Raw genomic sequence first — 20,814 nt, forward strand, 5'->3', positions numbered from 1 at the left:
GACATTGGCTTTTATGATGGCCAACTCTATTGCATTGGTGGCATTTCACTTCTTTTGATGTGAAATGGAAAATTGCCGCATCTACTGCAGTTGGACATTTTACCTGCTCTTTATTTAGCTTGTTTGTTGTTTGAACTGAGCTGTACTGTCTCCTCTATTTGTAATCTTTCTGACTGCACCTTGTCGTGCCCTGCTTTTTGTACAACTTCTACTTTACCTCAGCATCATTTTCGTGCCTGAGTTCTGCCTACAGCTGACAAGCATTCTCACTCTGCATGACCATAGTAACTGCTTTCTCTAATGTGAGATTTGCCTGCAACTGAAGTCTCTCTGGCCATTTGGGTGTCTAGCTTGACAACAAACCTGTCTCTAAGGTGATCAACTCTCAGCTTTCCCTATGCACAGTTGTCTGACAGCAAACAATGCCGTGTTGAAGTCATTTACACTTTCATCTGACTCCTGCTTTCTGGAGTTGAACTTTGCCCTCTGTCCTCTCATATTTCACATTTCTCTCTCCTGTGAAATATTCTTTGAAATTATCCTACACTATTTTGTACTCTTTTTCTGAGCATCTCGGTCCTAATCAGTGCATGATGTCATCTGCCTTGTCACCCATGCAGTATATCAGTGTGCTTACTTGATGCTTGTATGAAGCCTGAGTGAGATTGCTTGCAAACCTAAATCTCTCAAAGCTTCCGTGCCATCTCTCAAACCCTTGGTTTTGAGAAATCAAATGTCTCGGGGGTGTGGGTGTGGTGGGGCAGGTCTTTATTCGGGAAGTAGCTGTAGATACTGCACTTCCCATCAGTCAGGAGGTACAGAAGCCTGAAATCCTACACCACCAGGTTCAGGAACAGTCATTACCCTCCAAACAACTCGCATAGCCCTAATCACTACCTCAGTATAGCAACTTCACTCACTACAATGGTGTTTGTTTAGTTCTAATGATCAGAACCAGTTTCATATCATTGACATATGTCATGAAATCTGATGTTCCGCAGCAGCAGTACGGTGCAATAGATAGTGATAAAAACTACAAATTAAAATAATATATAAAAAATTAAATTAATTAAATGGTTCAGAAAGAGAGCAAAAAGAATACTGAGGTAGTGTTCAAAGTTGAGAAAATTTGCAAATGCTGGAAATCCAAGCCTCACACACAAAATGCTGGTGAAAATTAGCAGGCTGGGCAGCACCTAAGCAATAGAGCAAACAGTCAACTTTTCAGACCAAGACTCTCACCAGGCCCAAAACATCAACTATTTACTCCTTTCCATAGATGCTGCCTAGCTTGCTGAGTTCCTCCAGCATTGTGTGTGTGTGTCACTGAGGTAGTGTTCATAGGCTCATTGTCCATTCAGAAATCTGATGGTGGAAAGGAAGAAGCTGTTACTGAGATGTTGAGTGTTTGTCTTCAGGCTCCCGTACCTCCTCCTTGATGTGATCTTTCTTGAAAAGAATTGTGCATATTATCGTTTATTTAAAATTTAGAGGTACAGTGTGATAACAAGCCCATGCCAACACGTGACCCAATTAACCAAATAACTCATATGAAATAGGGAGGAAACCAGAGCACATATAGGAAAGCCACGCAGTCACTGGGAGAATGCACCAACTCCTTACAGACAGAGGTGGAACTAAACCGGTCGCTGGCACTATAATAACATTACATTAAGCAAGATATTACTGAGCTGCAGCTGTACATATAATTTATGTTTTCCTTGAGAACGTTGTGTCTCTGATGCTTTGTGCCTGGGATGCTCCCGCAAGTTTTTCATTGCACCTGAGCACACTTGACAATCAACACACAACTTTCAACTTCAACAGCATTGTTGGCGTTGTAATGCATTCTTTTTGTCAACGCCTCATTAAGTGGAACTACAACCTTTATGTTGCAATAATTTCCAAGCATCAGATAATCTACAAAATGCAAGAGAAATGAGAATCACAAGCTTGTCACTATTGAGCGGTAATTCCGCAGATTTTCGAGGAAAGGTCTGATGGCCCGTTGCCACCCAAGTTAGCGGTGGGGGTAAGAAGATGCCGAGATCTGACGTAGGCTCTCTGTGGTCCACCCTTTGATCAGAAAGCAGGAACAATCACACAAATAGAAGAGACAGACTCTCTCAGCCCTTTCCCCACAGATGCGGTGGTGGGGAATGTGGATTCTGGAGGCCGGTCCCGGCAATGGATCCCTCAGGGCTACTTCTCCCGTCCAGGAGCTGCGGACAGAGAGAGAGTTAGAGGATCAACAGGCGGCGGCTGTTTGAAGATCATGGCATGGCTCTGGAAAAACTAGTGTCCCAAAGTCAATTCAATCCACTGAGACCCATTGCAGATTGTGTGTGGTGGGTGGGGGGGTGGGGAGGAGCAATTCATTGAGCACGTTCACTCCAGCCATCGTAACCGATAGGATCTTGCAGTGGTTACGCATTTCACTCCCGCTTCCCATTTCCACACTACCTCCTCTGCAACCATGATGAAGCCAGATACAGGTTGGAGGAGCAAGACATCGGATTCCACCTGGGTAACCTCCAACTGGATGACAACACCCCTCCCAGATTCCCAGATTCTGTTTACCCCTCACACTCTTCTCTTCCCTTTCCCTGCCCTCAGAAACTGCACATCACTGCCCTCTGGTGTCCCTCATCCTTCCCTTCCTTCCATAGTCCACAATCCACTCCTATCAGGTTCCTTCTTCTTCAACTCTTCACCTATCGCCTCCCAGCTTCTTACATCATCCCCCCTCCCACACGCACCCACCTTCCTCCTCAACCTGTCAGCGTGTACCTCTCCCCCCAACCTTCTTCCCGCTTGCTTTCCAGTCCTGATAGTCATAGAAATGTACAGAGCAGAAACAGGCCCTTTGGCCCATCTAGTCCATGCTGAACTCTTACTCTGCCTATTCCCAACCACCTGCACCCGGACCATAACCCTCCATATCCCTCCCATCCATGTACCTGCCCAAACATCAGTGGTTCAATTTAATGTCAGAGTGTATACAACCTGAAATCCTTACTCTTCACAGACATCCACAAAACAAAACACAACACAACCCAAAGAATGAATGACAGAAAAGGTTAGAACCCCAAAGCCCCCTCTCCCCCCCACAGCAAATGATCAACCCTCTCCCCACTTGCTCCAGCAAAAACCTCTTAAATGTTGAAGTCAAAATTCACATCCACCTCTTCCACTGGCAGCTCTTTCCACTCTCTCACCTCCCTCTGAGTGAAGAAGCTCCCCTTTAGTTCTCTCTTAAATATTTCTCCTTTAACCTAATCTCACTCAGGCTTAGGGGCAAAGTCTGCATGCATTTACCCTGTGTATACCCCTCATAATTCTGTTTACCTCTATCAAATATCCCCTTACTCTCCTGTGCTCCAGGGAATAAAGTCCTGGCTATTCAATCTTTCCCTAATAAAGGGTCTCAACCCAAATGTCAACTGTTTATTCCCCTCATAGATGCTGCCTGACCTGCTGAGTTCCTCCAGTATTTTGTGAATGTTGTTTAACTCCAATCTGTCGTGGGCAAGGTGTGCCCTCAGGGTCAACTGCAGGCAATCTGAAGGGCTGTACTCCTCCTCAAATGGAGGGTCTGCCAATCAGAGTGAGAGTACTCAGTTTTAGTGCCAAACTCAACCAATACTCACTCTCAATACTACTCCAGCCAATCAGAGCAACTACACTCGCTGTGAATATAACTCCAGCCAATCAGAGCTACTGTATATGCACTGAGATATCAAAGTCACCATGAACTCTTTAGCTTTGTACTCACATTCAATATTACTCCAGCAAATCATATTCACTTTCAATGCAATTCTAGCCAATCAGAGCAACTGTACCAACTCTCAAAGCAACTCCAATCAGTCAGAGCAAACATACTCACTCTCAACCTAATTCTAACCAATCAGAGCAACCACACACAACTCCAGCCAATTAGAGTAATCACAGACAAGATGAAATCTCCAGATGCTGGAAATCCGAGCAACACACACACAAAATGCTGGAGGTACTCAGCAGGCCAGGCAGCATCGATGGAGAAGAGTACAGTTCATGTTTCAGGCCAAGACCTTTCAGCAGCACTGGGGAGTAGATTGAAAAGGTGGGGGAGTGGAGAGAGAAACACCAGGTGATAGGTGAGACCTGGAGGGGGAGGGATGAAGCAAAGAGCTGGGAAGTTGATTGCTGAAAGAGACAGAAGGCCATGGAAGAAAGAGAAAGGGGGTGAAGCACCAGAGGGAGGCGATGGGTGGGCAAGGAGTTGAGGTGAGAGAGGGAACGGGATGGGGAATGGTGAAGGCGAGGGATGGTGGGGGCATTGCCGGAAGCTCCCTGGAGTGATGGAGGCCGAGGGCCCTTATAGAGGTTTATAAAGCCATGAGGGATGTTGATAAGATGGATGGTCACTGTCTTTTCCCCAGGATAGGGAAGTGTCAGAGGGTGCAGGTTTAAAATGGGACCTGAGGGGAGGTTTTTCCACATGGAGAGTGGTGGATGTATGGAACGAGCTGCCAGAGGAAGTGTAGCGGAGGGTACAACTATCACGTTAAAAAGAAACTTGGACTACCGATGCTGACTACTAAAATCGAGGCAAGAAGACTGCAACTAGCGGGGCACGTCTATGCCACCCTGAGCTACCTGCCAGCCTCGTCAAGCATGGGAGGATGAACCCTGGGTGCCCTCCCAAGACTATGGTCAACAAACTGAGGCGGGCCAGGAGGCATAAGCAGGCCAGAGGGCCTCTTTCTGTTATGGGAAGCTCATGATTTATCCTTGGATTAACTCCAGTAAATCCTCTCTGCACTGTATCCAATACCTCGACTCCCTGGGAATTGCAAACCAGTGAGTCTTACTTCAGTGGTAGGCAAGAGGGTTATCAGAGACAGGATTTATGAGCATTTGCAGAACCACAGTCTGATTACGGATTGTGAGGAGCAGGTTATGCCTCACGAGCAGGATTGATATTTTGATGATGTGATAATGGAGATTGATGAAGGTAGCACTGTGGATGTGGTGTATATAGATTTTAGAGAGGTGTTTGATAAGGTTCCCTGTAGTAGGCTCATTCAGGAGGCATGGCGTTCTGTGTTGACTGAAGGCAGAGGATGGTTATAGATGGAGCATACTCTGCTTGGAGGCCGGTGACCAGTGGAGTTCCACAGGGATCTGATCTGGGACCCCAGCTCTTTGTGATCTGGATCTGGATGAGGAAGTGGAAGGGTGGGTCAGTATAATTGCAGATGACATGAAGGTTGATGGAGCTGTGGTTGCCGTAGGTTACAATGAGAAGATGCAGGGCTGGGCTGAGATGTGGCAGATGGAGTTCAACACAGAAACTGTGAAGTGATTCACTTTGGAAGGTTGAATTTGACGGCAGAACACAGGATTAATGGCAGGATTCTTAGCAGTGTGGACGGACAGAACGATCTCCATGGTCCCTGTCTATAGATCCCTCAAAGTTGCCAAGCAGATTGATTGGATTAAGGCGGTATGTGGTGCATTTGCCTTTATAAGTGGGGATATTGAGTTCCAGAGCTGCAAAGTAATGTTACACCTCTGTAAAACCCTGGTTAGACCGCACATGGAGTATTTTGCTCAGTTCTGGCTGATCATTATAAGAAGAAAGAGGAAGAATTAGAAAGAGTGCTTAGGGGATTTACCAGGATGTTGACTGGATTAGACAGCATACTTTCTGAAGAAAGGTTGAGTGAACCTCAGGGTCTTCTCACTGAAGAGAAGCTGGAAGAAAGATCACTTGATAGAGGTGTACAAAATGATTAGAGTGATAGATCGAGTGGTGAGCCAGAGATTTTTTCCCCAGGGCAGAAATAGCTATATGAGGGGAATAATTTAAACTGATGGGAGGAAAATAAAGGGATTGTTAGAAGAGGATTGTTAGAAGAAGAGGGTTTTTTTTTTAACACAGAGAGGGGTGGATGTGTGGAATGCATTAGCAGGGGTGGTGGTAGATGCAGGTTCATTAGAGACATTTAATAGACTCTTAGATAGGCATATGGATGATAGAAAAATGGAAGGATTTGTAAGAGGGAAGGTTCTGATCTTAAAGTAAGTTTTAAAAGTTGGCACAACGTTGAGGGCTGAGGGCCTGTACTGTGAAGTAATGTTCAATGCTGTGTCTCTGTCTATCTTATTCTCTTTTATTTATAAAGTGTGGGATCTTTCCAAACCACATCCAGCCAATTTTGATTAACTTGACACATCTGCCACTTATGTTTGCTCCTCTGCCACATTAGAATCACACCATCTAGACAAGCACATTTAGACAGACACTTGCACAGCAAGGCATTAGAACGATGAGTTGTTAATGAAGAAAAGGAATTGTACAGATGGTGAGAAAGACTATCATGGTCATGATGGGTCAAATGGCCTGCTTCTGTAGTTCCTCCGTTCTCTCCTATCACACGTTCCCAGGGTCAGACACAGTACGGAGGGAACTTCACTCTGTGTCTGACCCCGAGAGTGTGTGATGGGACGGTGTGGAGGGAGCTTCACTCTGTGTCTGACCCCGGGAGTGTGTGATGGGACGGTGTGGAGCGAGCTTCACTCTGTGTCTGACCCCGGGAGTGTGTGATGGGACAGTGTGGAGGGAGCTTCACTCTGTGTCTGACCCCGGGAGTGTGTGATGGGGCGGTGTGGAGGGAGCTTCACTCTGTGTCTGATCCCGGGAGTGTGTGATGGGACGGTGTGGAGGGAGCTTCACTCTGTGTCTGATCCCGGGAGTGTGTGATGGGACGGTGTGGAGGGAGCTTCACTCTGTGTCTGACCGTGGGTGTGTGTGATGGGACAGTGTGGAGGGAGCTTCACTCTGTGTCTGACCCCGGGAGTGTATGATGGGACGGTGTGGAGGGAGTTTCACTCTGTGTCTGACCCCGGGAGTGTGTGATGGGACGGTGTGGAGGGAGCTTCACTCTGTGTCTGACCCCGGGAGTGTGTGATGGGACGGTGTGGAGGGAGCTTCACTCTGTGTCTGACCCCGGGAGTGTGTGATGGGACAGTGTGGAGGGAGCTTCACTCTGTGTCTGACCCCGGGGCTGTGTGATGGGACGGTGTGGAGGGAGCTTCACTCTGTGTCTGATCCCGGGAGTGTGTGATGGGACGGTGTGGAGGGAGCTTCACTCTGTGTCTGATCCTGGGAGTGTGTGATGGGACGGTGTGGAGGGAGCTTCACTCTGTGTCTGACCGTGGGTGTGTGTGATGGGACAGTGTGGAGGGAGCTTCACTCTGTGTCTGACCCTGGGAGTGTGTGATGGGACGGTGTGGAGGGAGTTTCACTCTGTGTCTGACCCCGGGAGTGTGTGATAGGACGGTGTGGAGGGAGATTCACTCTGTCTCTGACCCTGGGAGTGTGCAATGGGACGGTGTGGAGGGAGCTTCACTCTGTGTCTGACCCTGGGGGTGTGTGATGGGATGATGCAGTATGTACCTATAACAAGATGGTTCTCACTTAACTGGGGACATCCTGAGCCCTCACCTCCTCAATTCCAACTGGAAACATTCTCTTAACTCCCTTTTGTTGGTGTTGGTTTCGCTCTGATCAGATACACCTTCACGCACAGGCAAAAGACAGCAGAGTTTGTCGTTGCCACACCAGCAGTGTTCAACAGCTCACTGGACAACAGAGCCGAATGATCTTACCATAGAGACCTTGAGTCGTTCATCACGGAAACAGGCCCATTGGCTCAATTGATCCATATCCAACCAAGATCCCATCTGCCTGTGTTCAGCCCATATCCTTCTGAACTTTCCTATCCATGTTTCTTAAACATCGTCAGTGTGGAGTACCCATCGAAACAACTTCCTGGCAGTTCATTTCATATTATTGCCACCGATTGGGTGTGAAGAAGTTACCCCTCAGGTTCCAATGAAATCTCTCCTCTCACCTTAAGCATGTCCCTCTACTTGATTCCCCAGCCCTGGGGAAAAGACTGTATATTCACCCTCTCCGCATGATTTTATACACCTCTGTAAGGTCACCCCTCATTCTCCTACTTTCCAGCGAATTAAGTCCCAATCTGCTCAACCCCTCTCTGTAACTCAGTCCCACGAGTCCTGGCAACATCCTCCGAAATCTCCTTTGCTCCGCTGCCACTCTACAGCAAAGTAATCAAATCTGAACATGATAGTCCAAGTACAGAAAACAGCAGTGTCTTGTTCAACTGCAACATAATGTCCCAACGACAGTACTCAGTGTCCTGTCTGATAATGATCAGCTTGCCAAATGCCTTCTTCACTGTCCTGTCTACCCATGTCTCCGCTTTCACTGAACCATGTACTCAGAACAGATGAGGGGCCCAGTGCATTATTTCATTGCAATCTCATTGAAAGGTTGGTGGGCATTCAGCCCATCCAGTAATCTACTGGCCCTACATTCATCCCCTCATCAACCAACCCATATCTCTCCCTCTTTTGGGAGATGTCTGCCCAACAACTCCCAGCTTATTTACCACATTACAAATGGCTTGATTCAAACTCCCCTAAACATGCTCCACACTGAAGTGAACCATCAAGGTCACACAGACAGACCAGCGACATCTCTGAAATGATCCTTGAAACCCCTTTCAAGTCATCTGGGCTTACAGAGACAGGGAGGGTGCAAGAGCTGAAGGGGTCACAGAGACATGGAGGGGTGCAGGGGCTGGAAGGGGTACAGAGTCAGGGAGGGATGCAGGGGCTAGAGGTGGGTAATAGAGGCAGGAAGGTGTTCTGATTCCGGAAAGTGTCACAGAAACAGGGAGTGATGCAGGAGCCAGAGAGGGTTTCATAGAGACGAGGTGGGCTGTAGGGACCAGATGAGTGAAGGAGACAGAGAGGATATTGAACATTGACAAGCCTAGATAGAGTAGACATGGAGAGGACATTTCAGATAATGGGAGAGTCTAGGACCAGAGGGCACAGTCTCAATATTACAGGATGACCCTTTAGAATAGTGCCATGGAGGAATTTCTTTAGCCAGAGTGTGGCGAATCTGTGGAATTAATTGCCACAGACAGCTGTGGAGGCCAAGTCATTGGCAAAATTTAAAGCGGAGGTAAATAGTTTCTTGATTAGTTAGTGCTTCAAAAGTTATGGCATGAAGTCAGAAGGATGGGGTCAGGAGGGACACTGAATCAGCCATGATTATATGGCAGAGCACATTCAATGGGCCAAGTAGCCAAATTCCACTCCTATGTCTTCAGGTCATCTGGCTGCAGGAGTTTACAAAGATTGGGAGAAATGCTTCATTCAGTTGTCCCAAGACTTGCATCAACAGGTCAATCATGGTCCTCACCACTGGGAAGTCCACTTCTCCCCAACAGAGCAGCGGAAGATTCTGGAACATTCTCGTAATCTCTTCTACTTGCTTCGTCCACCTCTCCAGCCTGGAGCGCCTCATCTGAAACATGCAAAATATGTAAACAGCTCCTTCCCAGTTCAACACATCCAGCATCCCAGACTCACTTGGAGCCAAGCTGGGAAACATTTCCCCACATCCCTGTATCTCCCTCTGGCACCAAAACCTCTCCCCCTCTGTAACCCATTCCACATCTGGCAATATTCACCTAAGTGTTGTAAGGAGTCTGGAACTGTGCACAGTGCTCCCGGTGGGGGTCTGACCCAAGGATATGGAGACTGGTACTGTGCACGGTGCTCCCGGTGTGGGTCTGACCCAGGGACACGGAGACTGGAACTGTGCACGGTGCTCCCGGTGTGGGTCTGACCCAGGGACACGGAGACTGGAACTGTGCACGGTGCTCCCGGTGTGGGTCTGACCCAGGGACACGGAGACTGGAACTGTGCACGGTGCTCCCGGTGTGGGTCTGACCCAGGGACACTGAGACTGGAACCGTGCACGGTGCTCCCGGTGTGGGTCTGACCCAGGGACACGGAGACTGGAACCGTGCACGGTGCTCCCGGTGCGGGTCTGACCCAGGGACACGGAGACTGGAACCGTGCACGGTGCTCCCGGTGTGGGTCTGACCCAGAGACACGGAGACTGGAACCGTGCACGGTGCTCCAGGTCTGGGTCTGACCCAGGGACACGGAGACTGGAACCGTGCACGGTGCTCCCGGTGTGGGTCTGACCCAGGGATACGGAGACTGGAACCGTGCACAGTGCTCCCAGTGTGGATTAACACATGGATACCATTTGGGGAAGTGCGTAGGATCCATGTAGGGTTGACCCATGGGGTAGGAGGCCACGGGACACTAACTGACTCAGTCTCATCAATGTCACCATAATGTCTGACCCTCGGCTTCTGAGCTGTTTTGCCGGTGACTCCAGAAATGATAAATCACAGGTCAGGGATGTGACAACCTCCGTTTCTTCACTACACTACAATACTTGTGCAATGGTCCATCTCACTGGCTATACACAACACAGGCACCCATCAATTTCCTTCCACACTGTCCATCACACACTCCCAGGGTCAGACACAGAGTGAAGCTCCCTCCACACCGTCCCATCACACACTCCCAGGGTCAGACACAGAGTGAAGCTCCCTCCACACCGTCCCATCACACACTCCCGGGGTCAGACACAGAGTGAAGCTCCCCCCACACCGTCCCATCACACACTCCCAGGGTCAGACACAGAGTGAAACTCCCTCCACACCGTCCCATCACACAGTCCCGGGGTCAGACACAGAGTGAAGCTCCCTCCACACCGTCCCATCACACACTCCCAGGGGTCAGACACAGAGTGAAGCTCCCTCCACACCGTCCCATCACACACTCCCGGGGTCAGACACAGAGTGAAGCTCCCCCCACACCATCCCATCACACACTCCCGGGGTCAGACACAGAGTGAAGCTCCCTCCATTCTGTCCCATCACACACTCCCGGGGTCAGACACAGAGTGAAACGCCCTCCATTCTGTCCCATCACACACTCCCGGGGTCAGACACACAGCAGAACGCCTACAGACAGGAAACACACAGGGTACAATTAAGCTCCCGGTGAGGTCTAACTAGGAAAACGGTTTGGAACTGTGCATGGTTCTGCTGGTGTGCTCTGTCGCAGAGGTTTGGATTCCAGAGCAGACTGGTCAGAACTACAGATTACAGAGGAACTGGGGAGGTTTTAAAGCTGTTGAGAGGTGTGAGCATTCTGGGGGGTAACAGACACAGAGAGGAGTGCAGGGCTGGAAGAAGCCATAGGGATATGCAGGAATGTGGTGTTCCCTTCTTGCTTCAACAGTTCAATCCTGATCCTCAGCAGCTGGATGTCCTTTTCTCCCAAGTGGAGCTGAGGAATGTTCTGGAACGTTTGCATTATCCATTCTGCCTGCCTCCTCAGTCTCGCCTGGAGACAACCCTTCCGAAATATTCAGAACGTGTCAACACTCCGTCCTATTTCAACAACAAACATCCCACACTCACTTGAACCAACCCTGGGAGACAATTCTGCCAGTTCCTGTATCCCTGTCTGGCCCCTACACCACCCTCCCTTCCCCCAATCTGTAACCGCCGATACACCCAACAATATCAGCCTCAATATCGCGCAGTGACTGGAGGCTGTGCACGGTGCTCCCAGTGTCCCCTTACACTGGGATACGGAGTGGGGAAGTGTGTAGGATCTGTGGGGCAGAGGCCCACACAGTAATGAGTCACTCTCACTAACCTTCCTTCAGTGAGTCAGGGTCATCAACGTCATCATAATATTCATTCTTGGGATTCAGAGCCGGATCACAGGAGGTTCCTGGAATGATAAATCACACATCAGAGACGTGACAATCTCATCAATACTCCAGAGAACATGTGTATGGCACAGTGATTTGTCCTCTTCACTTGTAGTCTCCATCAAACTCCCTCCATCCCATCCCCATCACTCACTTCTGGGGTCAGACGCAGAGTGAGGGTCCCTCCCCACCATCCCACCACGTACTCCCAGGGTCAGATGCAGAGTGAAGTTCCCTCCACACCGTCCCATCACACACTCCCGGGGTCAGACACAGAGTGAAACTCCCTCCACGCCGTCCCATCACACACTCCCGGGGTCAGACACAGAGTGAATCTCCCTCCACACCGTCCCATCACACACTCCCGGGGTCAGACACAGAGTGAAGTTCCCTCCACAGAGATGGGGAGACAATTCGATGAGCTGTACCCTACATTGCATCACAGTTCAATCTTGGTCCTCACCAGTGGAAAGTCCTCTTCTCCCACTCAGAGCTGAGGAATGTTCCGGAACGTTCTCATAATCTCCTCCAACTGACTTCTTGGCCCCTCCAGCCTGGGGCTTTCCTTCGGAAACATTCAGAATATGTAAACAGCTCCATCCCATTTCAACACCTCCACAACCACAAACTCACTTCGAGCAACTCTGGGAAACATTTCTCCCCATTCTTGTATCCATCTTTACAACTGTGGACGGTGCTTCCAGTGTGGATTGACCCAATGATAATGATACTGGAACAGTGCATGTGGCACCCAGTGTGGGTCTGACCCAGGGATACGGAGTAGAGAATGTACATCTATAGAAACTTTTGAGTCTTTGGTGACGTACATGATTTCTTCAAGCTTCTAATGAAGTTTAGCCCGTGTTGTGCCTTCATTGGCATCCAGGAATGAATGTAAACGGTATTATACACAGAGGTTTAAAGTGTTTACAGTTCAGAGACTGAAGTGATGCTCCATTTCAGCTTTACTCCTCAGTATACTATACGTGTATTGAATGGTGATGAGGCTGTCTTACTTGCTGTGCACTGCACAGCACACCATTCCATCACACAATCCTTGGGTCAGATTCAGATGGAAGCTCCCTCCACATCGTCCTGGGTTCAGACACAGAAAGGAGCTCACTGCACATCATCCCAACACATTCTCCCGAAGCCATTACAGAGTGAAGCTCCCCCCCTCCCAGACATTCCCAGGGTCATACAAACTGTCCCATCAGACACATCCTGGATACCCTACATTGCAACAAAGGTTAAATCCAGGTCCTCACCAGTGGGATGTCCGCTCCCAGCCAGAGCTGAGGAATGTCCCGGAACGTTCTCATAATCTCTTCCACTTGCATCCTTGACCTCTCCAGCTTGGAGCGTCCCTTCAGAAACATTCAGAATATATAAACAGCTCAATCCCATTTCAACACCTCCACAACCACAAACTCACTTGGACCAACTCTGAGAAACATTTCTCCCCATTCCTGTATCCGACTTTGCAACTGTGCACGGTGCTCATGGTGTGGGTCTGACCCTGGGATACAGAGACTGGAAGTCTGCACAGAGCATCTGGTGTGGCCTAACACAGTGACCCAACCACTGACTGAAGCTCCCTGCACACTGTCCTGTCACACACTCCCAGAGTCAGACACAGAATGAAGCTCCTTCAACAGAGATGGGGAGGAATGTTCCAATGAGCTGTACATTACATTGCATCAACAGTTCAATCTTGGTCCTCACCAGTGGAAAGTCCTCTTCTCCCACTCAGAGCTGAGGAATGTTCCGGAACGTTCTCATAATCTCCTCCACCTGACTTCTTGGCCCCTCCAGCCTGGGGCTTTCCTTCGGAAACATTCAGAATACGTAAACAGCTCCATCCCATTTCAACACCTCCACAACCACAAACTCACTTCGAGCAACTCTGGGAAACATTTCTCCCCATTCTTGTATCCATCTTTGCAACTGTGTACGGTGCTCCTGGTGTGGGTCTGACCCAGGGATACGGAGACTGGAACTGTGCACGGTGCTCCCGGTGTGGATTGACCCAATGATAATGATACTGGAACAGTGCATGTGGCACCCAGTGTGGGTCTGACCCAAGGTTACGGAGTAGAGATTGTACATCTATAGGAACTTTTGAGTCTTTGGTGATGTACATGATTTCTGCAAGCTTCTAATGAAGTTTAGCCCGTGTTGTGCCTGGATTGGAATTGCATTAATATGTAGGACCAAGGATTCATGTTCAGACATGTTGGCATCCAGGAATGAATGTAAATGGCATTATACACAGAGGTTTAAAGTGTTTACAGTTCAGAGACTGAAGTGATGCTCCATTTCAGCTTTACTCCTCAGTATACTATACGTGTATTGAATGGTGATGAGGCTGTCTTACTTGCTGTGCACTGCACAGCACACCATTCCATCACACAATCCTTGGGTCAGATACAAATGGAAGCTCCCTCCACATCGTCCTGGGTTCAGACACAGAAAGAAGCTCACTCCACATCATTCCAACACATTCTCCCGAAGCCATTACAGAGTGAAGCTCCCCGCCTCCCAGACACTCCCAGGGTCATACAAACTGTCCCATCAGACACATCCTGGATACCCTACATTGCAACAAAGGTTAAATCTAGGTCCTCACCAGTGGGATGTCCGCTCCCAGCCAGAGCTGAGGAATGTTCCGGAACGTTCTCATAATCTCTTCCACTTGCATCCTTGACCTCTCCAGCTTGGAGCGTCCCTTCAGAAACATTCAGAATATATAAACAGCTCTGTCCGATTTCAACACCTCCACAACCACAAACTCACTTGGACTAACACTGGGAAACATTTCTCCCCATTCCTGTATCCGACTTTGCAACTGTGCACGGTGCTCCTGGTGTGGGTCTGACCCTGGGATACAGAGACTGGAAGTCTGCACAGAGCATCTGGTGTGGCCTAACACAGTGACCCAACCACTGACTGAAGCTCCCTGCACACTGTCCTGTCACACACTCCCAGAGTCAGACACAGAATGAAGCTCCTTCAACAGAGATGGGGAGGAATGTTCCAATGAGCTGTACATTACATTGCATCAACAGTTCAATCTTGGTCCTCACCAGTGGAAAGTCCTCTTCTCCCACTCAGAGCTGAGGAATGTTCCGGAACGTTCTCATAATCTCCTCCACCTGACTTCTTGGCCCCTCCAGCCTGGGGCTTTCCTTCGGAAACATTCAGAATACGTAAACAGCTCCATCCCATTTCAACACCTCCACAACCACAAACTCACTTCGAGCAACTCTGGGAAACATTTCTCCCCATTCTTGTATCCATCTTTGCAACTGTGTACGGTGCTCCTGGTGTGGGTCTGACCCAGGGATACGGAGACTGGAACTGTGCACGGTGCTCCCGGTGTGGGTCTGACCCAGGGACACGGAGACTGGAACTGCGCACGGTGCTCCCGGTGTGGGTCTGACCCAGGGACACGGAGACTGGAACTGTGTACGGTGCTCCCGGTGTGGGTCTGACCCAGGGACACGGAGACTGGAACCGTGCACGGTGCTCCCGGTGTGGGTCTGACCCAGGGATACAGAGACTGGAACCGTGCACGGTGCTCCCGGTGTGGGTCTGACCCAGGGATACGGAGACTGGAACAGTACACGGTGCTCCTGGTGTGGGTCTGACAGAGGGATACGGAGTAGAGAATGTACATCTATAGAAACTTTTGAGTCTTTGGTGATGTACATGATTTCTTCAAGCTTCAAGCTTCTAATGAAGTTTAGCCCGTGTTGTGCCTTCATTGGAATTGCATTAATATGTAGGACCCAGGATTCATGTTCAGACATGTTGGCATCCAGGAATGAATGTAAACGGCATTATACACAGAGGTTTAAAGTGTTTACAGTTCAGAGACTGAAGTGATGCTCCATTTCAGCTTTACTCCTCAGTATACTATACGTGTATTGAATGGTCTTACTTGCTGTGCACTGCACAGCACACCATTCCATCACACAATCCTTGGGTCAGATTCAGATGGAAGCTCCCTCCACATCGTCCTGGGTTCAGACACAGAAAGAAGCTCACTCCACATCATCCCAACACATTCTCCCGAAGCCATTACAGAGTGAAGCTCCCTGGACACCAACCCCACCACCCCCCCGACACTCCCAGGGTCATACAAACTGTCCCATCAGACACATCCTGGATACCCTACATTGCAACAAAGGTTCAATCCAGGTCCTCACCAGTGGGATGTCCTCTCCCAGCCAGAGCTGAGGAATGTTCTGGAACGTTCTCATAATCTCTTCCACTTGCATCCTTGACCTCTCCAGCCTGGAGCTTTCCTTCAGAAACATTCAGAATGTGTAAACACCTACACAACCACAAACTCATTTCGAGAAACTCTGAGAAACATTTCTCCCCAATCTTGTATCTGACTTTGCAACTGTGCACGGTGCTCCCGGTGTGGGTCTGACCCAGGGACACGGAGACTGGAACTGTGGACGGTGCTCCCGGTGTGGGTCTGACCCAGGGACACGGAGACTGGGACTGTGCACGGTGCTCCCGGTGTGGGTCTGACCCAGGGATACGGAGACTGGAACTGTGCACGGTGCTCCCGGTGTGGGTCTGACCCAGGGATACGGAGACTGGAACTGTGCACGGTGCTCTGAGTGTGGTCTGACCCAGGGATACGAAGTGTGCAAAGTTTGTAGGAATCATGGATCGTCCCACAGAACGATCGTTCACTCTCACTAACCTTCCTTCACTGAGTCAAGGTCATCAACATCATCATAATATTCTTTCTCGGGTTTCTGAGCCTGTTCACCGGTGATTCCTGAAATAATAAATCACTTGTCAGGCATGTGACATCAGAGATCAAGAGTGAAGGATCAACATTACTCCCAGTATATATTTACATAAATCAGGAAGTTTCTACGGTGTGTTGGCGTGGTGTGCGACAAAACACAGCTTTCAACAATTCTTTCTACAAAATAGTTATATGTAAAAATAAAGTTAGCAAGTGAGCAAAGTGTGATTCTGGAATAAAAGATGCAGATGTAGGAAAATAGCAGCACCAGTTTCAGAATCAGAATTAATGTCACTGGCATGAAATTTGTTCTTTCCAGCAGAAGTACATTGCAATACATAATAAAGGACTATTATAATACTTTATTCGTATCTTCAGGTTCCTCTACTGGCTCCTTGATGGAAGGATTGAGAAGAGGACAGGTCCTGGGTGTTGGGAGGCCTGAATGATGGATGCCAACTTTTGAAGATGTCCTTGACATTTGGGAGGCAAGTGTCCGTCATGGAGCTGGCTGGAGTTTGTATCCTCCACACTCCCAGGGACAGGCACAAGAGTAAACCTCCCTCCACACAGTCCCATCACACACTCCCAGGGTCAGACAGAGTGAAGCTCCCTCCACATTGTCCATTCACACACTCCCGGGGTCAGACACAGAGTGAAGCTCCCTCCACACCGTCCCATCACACACTCCCGGGGTCAGACACAGAGTGAAACTCCCTCCACACCGTCCCATCACACACTCCCAGGGTCAGACACAGAGTGAAACTCCCTCCACACCGTCCCATCACACACTCCCAGGGTCAGACACAGAGTGAAGCTCCCTCCACACCGTCCCCTCACACACTCCCTGGGTCAGACACAGAGTGAAACTCCCTCCACACCGTCCCATCACACACTCCCGGGGTCAGACACAGAGTGAAACTCCCTCCACACCATCCCATCACACACTCCCGGGGTCAGACACAGAGTGAAACTCCCTCCACACCGTCCCATCACACACTCCCAGGGTCAGACACAGAGTGAAACTCCCTCCACACCGTCCCATCACACACTCCCAGGGTCAGACACAGAGTGAAGCTCCTTCCGCACCGTCCCCTCACACACTCCCTGGGTCAGACACAGAGTGAAGCTCCCTCCACACCGTCCCATCACACACTCCCAGGGTCAGACACAGAGTGAAACTCCCTCCACACCGTCCCCTCACACACTCCCTGGGTCAGACACAGAGTGAAGCTCCCTCCACACCGTCCCATCACACACTCCCAGGGTCAGACACAGAGTGAAGCTCCCTCCACACCGTCCCATCACACACTCCCGGGGTCAGACACAGAGTGAAACTCCCTCCACACCGTCCCATCACACACTCCCAGGGTCAGACACAGAGTGAAGCTCCCTCCACACCGTCCCCTCACACACTCCCTGGGTCAGACACAGAGTGAAACTCCCTCCACACCGTCCCATCACACACTCCCGGGGTCAGACACAGAGTGAAACTCCCTCCACACCATCCCATCACACACTCCCGGGGTCAGACACAGAGTGAAACTCCCTCCACACCGTCCCATCACACACTCCCAGGGTCAGACACAGAGTGAAACTCCCTCCACACCGTCCCATCACACACTCCCAGGGTCAGACACAGAGTGAAGCTCCTTCCGCACCGTCCCCTCACACACTCCCTGGGTCAGACACAGAGTGAAGCTCCCTCCACACCGTCCCATCACACACTCCCAGGGTCAGACACAGAGTGAAACTCCCTCCACACCGTCCCCTCACACACTCCCTGGGTCAGACACAGAGTGAAGCTCCCTCCACACCGTCCCATCACACACTCCCGGGGTCAGACACAGAGTGAAGCTCCCTCCACACCGTCCCATCACACACTCCCAGGGTCAGACACAGAGTGAAGCTCCCTCCACACCGTCCCATCACACACTCCCGAGGTCAGACACAGAGTGAAACTCCCTCCACACCGTCCCATCACACACTCCAGGGGTCAGACACAGAGTGAAGCTCCCTCCACACCATCCCATCACACACTCCCGGGGTCAGACACAGAGTGGAGCTGTTCTGATTGCGCTGGGAGAAATCGGGGAAAAACTGCTTTGTCAAGGTCTTGAATTACTTGGAAATTGGTTTGTAACGTCTCTTGAACATCTAAGTGAGCTGCCGGTTTAGAGTGGAAGCTTCGTTTGGAGTTTTTCTGCCAGTTTCGACGGGGTTTGTTGACAGCTTCGAACTGCGTAGCACCCTGCTGTGGCCGCCGGCAACTCGCCGGGAAGCCGGGTCGCTCCAAAAACCGGAGTCAAACGACGTTGTTTCTCCCCACTGACATCGGGACAACCTCCTTCCATCTCTATCGTCGGGATGCTCGTTCGGTGTAGGAGCCAGAACATCGTTTGAGCCGTCTCGACCTCTCACGGCCTGGAAGTTCTGCAGGACTAACGGAGCCTTTCCCGGCGTTGGAATTTCTGGCACGGAGCCAGCAAGGTACTGTCGAGTACAAACTTTTCCCGCCAGTTACTCAACTCGCTCCAAGACTTTATAACCAGCACCACCGTATCATTCTCGATTCAGACACATAAGTAACATGCCGGACCAGTCTACAGGGAGTCGCAGGCCTGCGGGGAGTTATGCCAAGGAGGCTGCCTCTCCAGCCTCGGACAAAGCCCTGTTTCGGTCGGTGAAAGTTGAACGCCGGGTGCAATGTATTTTGCGAACTGGAACTACCCTGGAAAAGTGCGCGGAGGCTATGGAGGACTTGTTGGGGAGAGATGGTGTTTTAGCCGCTGAGAAAGAGTTCGGGAAGGCTGTGTTTTACCTGAGGAATGATGAGTTGGTGCACCGGGCCCTCAGTAGAGGGATCACGGTAGAGAACATCTTTTTACAGATGGAGCTAGTGACGGCTCCCACACAACGCATCGTCCTCGGTCACATACAGCCTTTCATCCCCAACGAGGACCTGCTTCCCGCACCAGCCCGTTTGGGGCAAGTACGGTCAGAAATAACTGCCATCAGGCACAAATTCAGGAGACGCACTCTCCGGACCGTAATCTCTTTCCGGCGACAGGTATTCATGAAACTGGAAAGGGAGGACGAAGTTGAGGGCCGGTTTACTGTCCGGCACGAGGGGGTAGATTATCAGGTGTATTGGAGCTCTGAGTGCCCACGGTGCCATGCGTGCGGGGAGGTGGGGCACTTTCGGAGGGATTGTCCGAACACCCGAAAACTCAGGGAGTCCACTTCAGGAACTAGTGCCCCAGCTACCTCTGCCCCTGATCCCATTCCTGCTCCTACACCTGTGCCGGCCCCTGCTCCTGCCCCTGACCCTGTCTCTAACCCTGTCCCTGTTCCTACGTCTGTTCCAGTCACTGCTCCTGCCCCTGTGGTTCAAGCGGGTGATCCTGGGGCTACGTGCGGGAAGGTTCAGCTGAGGGGCGGGGTGGAGTCTGTGCGGGGCAAGAAGGCGAGGAAGAAGTCGAAACACATGAAGAAGTCGGCCCCCGAGACCGCAGAGCTCACGCCCATTTGCCCTGAGGTGGAGAGGGAGGCTCGGGGAAGCGTACGGTTGGACGGGGCGATAGAAGCGGAGAGTACCGCTCCATCGGTGAATTCCGCACCTGTGTGTTCCTCCGGCTTGAAGAGGAGATGGGATTGTTCCCCCAAGAGGGCAGAGATGTAGATGAGGGGGAGTCCCAGAAAGGGGTGGGGATCCGGGTGGAAGTTGTGTCTAACTCTGAATCCCCGGATGTAGCCACCAGTCCCGTGGTGGGTGGTGTGGTTGTGCAGGAAGCTAGTGCTGGGCCTGTTTGCACAACTAAAACAGACCTGGAGCCCTCCACCCAGGACTTAGCAGTAAGCGCCTCCCTGGAGGGAAATGTATTAAGCAGTACAAGTGGAGAGGAGACCAGGCTCTCTCACAGTCAGCATCAGGCTGCCGGTGAATCCATTGGACCAGAGCTGCTGGGGTCCCCTTCATACCTGTCTCCTGGGGAGGGTGATATACCCTGCATGCCGACCCCATCAACTAATGGCCTGCGGGTCCCTTGGGATTTTCCCTCCATCGTCGCAACTGTGGATAAGACTGATGCGACGGTGGAGCGGAAAGGTATGAGGGAGGTACCCGCTGTGCAGTGTGGGTTACAGGGGCAGCCACCTTATACACCACATGAGGAGGAAGATGGGGAATCTGTCTGCAGTGAGGGGTTGGAGGGAGATTCTTTTGATAGCGAGGCAATGGACATCCTCACCCCTCCTGAAAAGTCCCCATTGATACCTGTGGAGGAGATCAGAGAGTTCATTCACTCCTCTGTGGGTGCAAAGCATCGGCCTAAACTAGCCTCGCTTCGCTGGCCTAGCGTGC

The 20,814-nt window shown here is 50.5% G+C and overlaps 1 protein-coding gene across 8 annotated transcripts in view; it reads right to left on the bottom strand.

Annotated features, from left to right (window-relative positions):
* Nucleotides 1-1,468: 1,468 nt before the first annotated feature.
* The window catches only part of LOC140731887 (scavenger receptor cysteine-rich type 1 protein M130-like), a 97,233-nt gene continuing 77,887 nt past the window's right edge, over nt 1,469-20,814 (bottom strand). For 5 of the 8 annotated variants that reach the window (XM_073053834.1, XM_073053843.1, XM_073053867.1 and 2 more), the window contains 10 exons: nt 16,401-16,478; nt 15,889-15,987; nt 14,764-14,865; nt 14,307-14,405; nt 13,403-13,504; nt 12,946-13,044; nt 12,141-12,242; nt 11,620-11,697; nt 9,290-9,394; nt 1,469-2,222 (listed from right to left, as the gene is read on the bottom strand). In XM_073053834.1, coding sequence (XP_072909935.1) covers nt 2,203-2,222; nt 9,290-9,394; nt 11,620-11,697; nt 12,141-12,242; nt 12,946-13,044; nt 13,403-13,504; nt 14,307-14,405; nt 14,764-14,865; nt 15,889-15,987; nt 16,401-16,478 — 884 coding nt within the window. In that variant the 3' untranslated portion in view covers nt 1,469-2,202. The remainder of the gene's footprint in view (nt 2,223-9,289; nt 9,395-11,619; nt 11,698-12,140; nt 12,243-12,945; nt 13,045-13,402; nt 13,505-14,306; nt 14,406-14,763; nt 14,866-15,888; nt 15,988-16,400; nt 16,479-20,814) is intronic. The other 3 variants (XM_073053853.1, XM_073053884.1, XM_073053893.1) reach the window with 3 other exon arrangements.

Source organism: Hemitrygon akajei, chromosome 1 (genome assembly GCF_048418815.1).
Source record: "Hemitrygon akajei chromosome 1, sHemAka1.3, whole genome shotgun sequence".
Classification (NCBI taxonomy): Eukaryota; Metazoa; Chordata; class Chondrichthyes; order Myliobatiformes; family Dasyatidae; genus Hemitrygon; species Hemitrygon akajei.